This window comes from Balaenoptera musculus, chromosome 2 (assembly GCF_009873245.2).
Source record: "Balaenoptera musculus isolate JJ_BM4_2016_0621 chromosome 2, mBalMus1.pri.v3, whole genome shotgun sequence".
Lineage (NCBI taxonomy): Eukaryota > Metazoa > Chordata > Mammalia > Artiodactyla > Balaenopteridae > Balaenoptera > Balaenoptera musculus.
Genome location: NC_045786.1, coordinates 97666519 through 97674195, shown reverse-complemented (window position 1 = coordinate 97674195; position 7677 = coordinate 97666519). Strand labels below are relative to the sequence as shown.

Here is a 7677-nt window from a genome sequence, read left to right as displayed (position 1 = left end):
GTGTTTCCTTATTTATTTTCATTTTGGATGATCTGTCCATTGGTGAAAGTGGGGTGTTAAAGTCCCCTACTATGATTGTGTTACTGTCAATTTCCCCTTTTATGGCTGTTAGTATTTGCCTTATGTATTGAGGTGCTCCTATGTTGGGTGCATAAATATTTACAATTGTTTTATCTTCTTCTTGGACTGATTCCTTGATCATTATGTAGTGTCCTTCTTTGTCTCTTGTAATAGTCTTTATTTTAAAGTCTATTTTATCTGATAGAAGAATTGCTACTCCAGCTTTCTTTTGTTTTTCATTTGCATGGAATATCTTTTTCCATCCCCTCACTTTCAGTCTGTATGTATTTCTAGGTCTGAAGTGGGTCTCTTGTAGACAGCATATATATGGGTCTTGTTTTTGTATCCATTCAGCCAATCTATGTCTTTTGGTTGGAGCATTTAATCCATTTACATTTAAGGTAATTATCGATATCTATGTTCCTGTTACCATTTTCTTAATTGTTTTGCATTTGTTATTGTAGGTCTTTTCCTTCTCTTGTGTTTCCTGCCTAGAGAAGTTCCTTTAGCATTTGTTGTAAAGCTGGTTTGGTGGCGCTGAATTCTCTTAGCTTTTGCTTGTCTGTAAAGGTTTTAATTTCTCCGTCAAATCTGAATGAGATCCTTGCTGGGTAGAGTAATCTTGGTTGTAGGTTTTCCCCTTTCAGCACTTTAAATATGTCCTGCCACCCCCTTCTGGCTTGCAGAGTTTCTGCTGAAAGATCAGCTGTTAACCTTATGGGGATTCCCTTGTAAGTTATTTGTTGTTTTTCCCTTGCTGTTTTTAATATGTTTTCTTTGTTTTTAATTTTTGACAGTTTGATTAATATGTGTCTTGCCGTGTTTCTCCTTGGATTTATCCTGTATGGGACTCTCTGCGCTTCCTGGACTTGATTAACTATTTCCTTTCCCATATTAGGGAAGTTTTCAACTATAATCTCTTCAAATATTTTCTCAGTCCCTTTCTTTTTCTCTTCTTCTTCTGGGACCCTGATAATTCAAACGTTGGTGCATTTAATGTTGTCCCAGAGGTCTCTGAGACTGTCCTCAATTATTTTCATTCTTTTTTCTTTATTCTGCTCTGCAGTAGTTATTTCCACTATTTTATCTTCCAGGTCACTTATCCATTCTTCTGCCTCAATTATTCTGCTATTGATTCCTTCTAGAGAATTTTTAATTTCATTTATTGTGTTGTTCATCATTGTTTGTTTGCTCTTTAGTTCTTCTAGGCCCTTGTTAAACATTTCTTGTATTTTCTCCATTCTATTTCCAAGATTTTGGATCGTCTTTATTATCATTACTGTGAATTCTTTTTCAGGTAGACTGCCTATTGCCTCCTCATTTGTTTGGTCCAGTGGGTTTTTACCTTGCTCCTTCATCTGCTGTGTGTTCTCTGTCGTCTCATTTTGCTTAACTTACTGTGTTTGGGGTCTCCTTTTTGCAGGCTGCAGGTTCGTAGTTCCTGTTGTTTTTGGTGTCTGCCCCCAGTGGGTAAGGTTGGTTCAGTGGGTTGTGTAGGCTTCCTGGTGGAGGGGACTGGTGCCTGTGTTCTGGTGGATGAGGCTGGATCTTGTCTTTCTGGTGGGCAGGGCCACGTCCGGTGGTGTGTTTTGGGTGTCTGTGACTTTATTATGATTTTAGGCAGCCTCTCTGCTAATGGGTGGTGTTGTGTTCCTGTCTTGCTAGTTGTTTGGCATAGGGTGTCCAGCACTGGAGCTTGCTGGTCGTTGAGTGGAGCTTGGTCTTAGCATTGAGATGGAGATCTCTGGGAGAGCTTTCACCGTTTGATATTACGTGGAGCCGGGAGATATCTGGTGGACCAGTGTCCTGAACTCGGCTCTCCCACCTCAGAGGCACAGGCCTGACACCTGGCTTGAGCACCAAGACCCTGTCCGCCACACGGCTCAGAGGAAAAGGGAGAAGAAAGATAGAGAGAGAGAGAGAGAGAGAGAGAGAGAGAGGGAGAGAGAGGGAGGGAGGGAGGGAGGGGAAAAGTTATTAAAATTAAAAATAATTAAAAATATTAAGAAATTTAAAAGTAATAAAAACAAAGAAAAGAAAGAAAGAGGAGAGCAACCAAACCAAAAAACAAATCCACCAATGATAACAAGTGCTAAAAACTATACTAAAAAAAAAACGGACAGACAGAACCCTAGGACAAATGGTAAAAGCAAAACTATACAGACAAAATCACACAAAGAAGCATACACATACACACTCACAAAAAGAGAAAAAAGAAAAAAATATATATATATTGTTGCTCCCAATGTTCACCACCTCAATTTTGGGATGATTCGTTGTCTATTCAGGTATTCCACAGATGCAGGGTACATCAAGTTGATTGTGGAGATTTAATCCGCTGCTCCTGAGGCTGCTGGGAGAGATTTCCCTTTCTCTTCTTAGTTCGCACAGCTCCTGGGGTTCAGCTTTAGATCTCGCCCCGCCTCTGCGTGTAGGTCACCTGAGGGTGTCTGTTCTTCGCTCAGATAGGACAGGGTTAAAGTAGCAGCTGATTAGGGGACTCTGGCTCACTCAGGCTGGGGGGAGGGAGGGGTATGGAATGTGGGGTGAGCCTGTGGTGGCAGAGGCCAACACGACGTTGCAACAGCCTGAGGCACGCTGTGTGTTCTCCCGGGGAAGTTGTCCCTGGATCACAGGACCCTGGCAGTGGCGAGCTGCACAGGCTCCTGGGAGGGGAGGTGTGGATAGTGACCTGTGCTTGCACACAGGCTTCTTGGTGGCTGCAGCAGCAGCCTTAGCATTTCATGCCTGTCTCTGGTGTCCCCGCTGATAGTCGTGGCTCACGCTCATCTCTGGAGCTCGTTTAGGCAGCGCTCTGAATCCCCTCTCCTCGCGCACCCCGAAACAATGGTCTCTTGCCTCTTAGACAAGTCCAGACTTTTTCCCCTACATTCTTTTTATTTTTTAGTATTCTTTTCCATTACGTTTATCACAGGATATTGAATATAGTTTCCTGTGCTATATAGTAGGACCTTGTTATTTATCCATTATATATATATAGTTTGCATCTGCTAATCCCAAACTCCCCCTCCATCCCTCCTCCATACCCTTTCCCCCTTGGCAACCACATGTCTGTTCTCTATGTCTGTGAGTCTGTTTCTGTTTCATAGATAAGTTCATTTGTGTCATATTTTAGGTTCCACATGTGATATCATATGGTGTTTGTCTTTCTCTTTCTGTCTTACTTCACTTAGTATGATAATCTCTAGGTCCATCCATGTTGCTGCAGGTGGCATTATTTCATTCCTTTTTATGGCTGAGTAATATTCCATTGTATATATGTACCATATCTGCTTTATCCATTCATCTGTTGATGGATATTTAGGTTGTTTCCATGTGCTGGCTACTGTGAATAGTGCTGCAATGAACATTGGGGTTGCATGTATCTTTTTGAATTATAGTTTTGTCCAGATATATGCCCAGGAGTGGGATGGCTGGATCATATGGCAACTCTATTTTTAGTTTTTTGAGGAACCTCCATACTGTTTTTCATAATAGCTGCACCAACTTACATTCCCACCAACAATGTAGGAGGGTTCCCTTTTCTCCACACCCTCTCTAGAATTTGTTATTTGTATACTTTTTAGTGATGGCCATTCTGACTGGTGTGAGGTAGTTTTGATCTTTGATCTCATTGTAGTTTTTATCTGTTCATGTGCCTGTTGGCCATCTGTATGTCTTCTTTGGAGAAATGTCTATTTAGGTCTTCTGCCCATTTTTCGATTAGGTTACTTGTTTTTTTGTTGTTGAGTTGTATGAGCTGTTTGTATATTTTGGAAATTAAGCCCTTGTTGATCACATCTTTTGCAAGTATTTTCTCCCATTCTGTAGGTTGTCTTTTCATTTTGTTTATGGTTTCCTTGACTTTGCAAAAGCTTGTAAGCTTGACTTGGTCCCATTTGTTCATTTTTGCTTTTATTTCTATTGCCTTGGGAGACTGACCTAAGAAAACATTGGTACGATTTATGTCAGGGAATGTTTTGCCTATGTTCTCTTCTAGGAGTTTTATGGTATCATGTCTTATATTTAAGTCTTTAAGCCATTTTGAGTTTATTTTTGTGTATAGTGTGAGGGTGTGTTCTAAGTTCATTGATTTGCATGTGGCTGTCCAGCTTTCCCAATACCACTTGCTGGAGAGACTTTTTCCCATTTTATATCCTTGTCTCCTTTGTCAAAGACTATTTGACCATAGGTGTGTGGGTTTATTTCTGGACTCTCTATTATTTTTCATTGATCTATATGTCTGTTTTTGTGCCAGTACCATGCTGTTTCGATTACTGTAGCTTCGTAGTATTGTCTGAAGTCTGGGAGGGTTATGCCTCTTGCTTTGTTCTTTTTCCTCAGGATTACTTTGGCAATTTTGGGTCTTTCATGATTCCATAGAAATTTTAGGAATATTTATTCTAATTCTGTGAAAAATGTCATGGGTAGTTTGATAGGGGTCACATTAAATCTGTAGATTGCTTTGGGTAGTATGGCCATTTTAATGATATTAATTCTTCCAACCCAAGAGCATGGGATATCTAAATGAAAGGAATCTTAAGGCTCATAGAGATTATGACTTGATGATTTTTCTAGACATTTTTAAGATGTCTTGTGTAAGAGTTGTATTATCATATATGACAGTATTTTTTAATTTTTTTTATTGGAGTTTAGTTGCTTTACAATGGTGTGTTAGTTTATACTGTACAGCAAAGTGAATCAGCTATATGTATACATGTATCCCCTCTTTTTTGGATTTCCTTCCCATATAGGTCACCACAGGGCACTGAGTAGAGTTCCCTGTGCTATAAGTAGGTTCTCATTAGTTACCTATTTTATACATAGTATCAATAGTGTATATATGTCAATCCCCATCTCCCAATTCATCCCACCCCACCTTCCCCCTTGGTATCCATATCTCTACATCTGTGTCTCTATTTCTGCTTTGCAAATAAGATCACCTATACAACTTTTTTAGATTCTACACATGTGCATTAGTATACGATATTTGTTTTTCTCTTTCTGACTTACTTCAGTCTGCATGGCAGTCTCTAGGTCCATCCACGTCTCTACAAATGACCCAATTTCCTTACTTTCAGTGGCTGAGTACTATTCCATTATATATATGTACCACATATTCTTTATCCATTCCTCTGTTGACGAAATAGCTCATGCAGCTCAATATCAAAAAGCAAACAACCCAATCAAAAAATGGGTGGAGGATCTAAATACACATTTCTCCAAAGAAGACATACAGGTGGCCAACAAACACATGAAAAGAGGCTCAACATCACTAATTATTAGAAAAATGTAAATCAAAACTACAATGAGGTATCACCTCACACTGATCAGAATGGCCATCATCAAAAAATCTACAAACAATAAATGCTGGAGAGGGTGTGGAGAAAAGGGAACCCTCATGCACTGTTGGTGGGAATGGTAAATTAATACAACCACTATGAAGAACAGTATGGAGGTTCCTTAAAAAACTAAAAATAGAACTACCATACGACCCAGCAATCCCACTACTGGGCATATACCCAGAGAAAACCATAATTCAAAAAGACACATGCACCCCAATGTTTATTTTCTGATCAGAGAGAAGAATATGTAAAAGAACCACCCCCAAATGAAACCTCCCAGTTTCCCTGTGGTCCCTACGGAGTGTGGGTTCTTAATCTGTAAATTCAGAATTCTACCTCAGCATCGTTGATTTCCTTAGTAATTTTAAGTATTTTTTCAGTGCATTTAAAAACATTCTCAGAAAAGAGACCATAGGCTTCCCTAGACCATGGGTGTAGAGACAGAGTATGCAAGGATTACAGTGAATTCCTTTGAATCTGAGCAGAACTATTGCAGGTGGTACTGTGTTTATTTTGTGGTGGTTGTTGTTGTGGGGAAAGGGGGAGTGCTGAGCACATGCCAAGGCTCCCAAAGAGGCCAGCTATAGCTAGGCTGACCCGTGATCCAGTCTGGCCAGGAATGTTGCAGTTTAAGCCTTTGCCCAGAGTAATTAGTAAGATTCCCCCCTTTCAAAACTATCCAAGAGAGAACCATGAATTATATGGCCACCATTAGCTATAGCTGTTATCAAGAAAGCAGTGGTAGTGGATGTAGCGAATTGAGTACAATTACCAGGACACGTGGTAGGGCCTTCCAACCCCTGAATTCAGACTTATTTTGATAATGAATGGGTATAATCAAAGAAGATTACACAAAGGATATGCTGGAAGAAAATACTGTTTTAACCGTAATTATTTCTTTCACAGCCAAAAAAGAGCATACAATGGAAGAAAGTCACCTGGAGAATGCACAGAAAAGGTAAGCAGATCTGAATTGGCCCCAAGTCTTTCTTTGCCTAGACATTCTTTTGTTATTATCAAGAACCATCAACACCAACCATCTCCAGAAGTTTTTCATCTTCTCTGAAGGCAAACTCTGTACTCATTAAACCATAACTCCCCCGTTCTCGCCTTCCTTCAGCCCCTGGCAACCACCATTCTACTTCCTGTCTCTGTGACTTTGACTGCTCTAGGTACCTCATGTAAGCAGAATCATACAGAATTTTTCCCTTTTATGACTGGCTTATCTCACTTAGCAAAATGAATGACTAGCCATTCTTTTGACCCCATCTGCTAAGACTCTGCGTCCAGAAGCAATAAGAGTCTAGGGAGAGCTAGAGTGAAAGCTCCAGGAATAGGACTTGGGAATAGTTTTCCTCAAGAAGCAGGGAATCATTCAGAAGTGACTCACCTGCCTCAGGAGTCATGACACCATTTCCATCTGTTTGCCTCTCCTCCACTACTCTGCTCCTAAACACTTCATGGACGCTGGGAACAGTGGGATCCTTCTTAGTGTCACAACTAGATTAAACCATTTATTACAAATACCTAAGAGACATATGTCTTTCCTCAGATCCTGGAGGATATTGTAAACGAGGGACAAATGGGGAGAAGGGACTTTCCTCTCTATGTGCACAGAAAAGGGGAAGAGACCCCAGAGGTCTTCTATTCAACCTCCCACCTACCTCAGGCCTCTTCTATGTTCTTCCCTCTCTTAATAGACACCCAAGCGGAACCATCCACCTCACCTGGTAGAGCCCAGTAATCATTGGCTGTGATCCCTCATGGGGGGTTTTCTTTTTTTCAGTTGACCAGGTTAGTCAGCTTGGCTCTCCCTCCCTCTTAGAAAGGTGAGGGGGGAATACACTGAACCTTTCTCATATTCAGGGCTGAGAACTGAGATAAATTTTGCTGGGACCAGTTCTACAAGTACTAGAAAATTAAAAGATAAGGACAGGAAACAGTATATAAGGGAAAATGAGCTTTACAAATGTGTGAGGAGGGGAGTTCATTAAATGCAAGCGAACAAGCTCTAGAAATGAACCCTTTTCCTCCCGTCTCACCACAATTTCCGAGAGCACTGAAAGCCTATAGTCAGTGCTGTCTGTTCTGCCTTGACAGACGCTGACATCTTGCCCTGCTTCCCACTGTAAGTGCCAATAGAATAAATATGTAGAAGGAAGCAAGGCAAGGGCAAATCTTGCATCTTTCTAAGGGCAGACATGTTCTTGAATCACGATTATCATCTTTGCATGATAATCTTTGACAACCAAGACAGTCACATGATTCTGTT

The 7677-nt window shown here is 40.6% G+C and overlaps 1 protein-coding gene across 2 annotated transcripts in view; it reads left to right on the top strand.

Annotated features, from left to right (window-relative positions):
- FMN1 (formin 1) overlaps window positions 1-7677 on the top strand; it is a 420519-nt gene that overhangs the window by 379402 nt on the left and 33440 nt on the right. For both annotated transcript variants that reach the window (XM_036844040.1, XM_036844041.1), the window contains one exon: window positions 6312-6363. In XM_036844040.1, the coding sequence (XP_036699935.1) occupies window positions 6312-6363 (52 nt within the window). The remainder of the gene's footprint in view (window positions 1-6311; window positions 6364-7677) is intronic.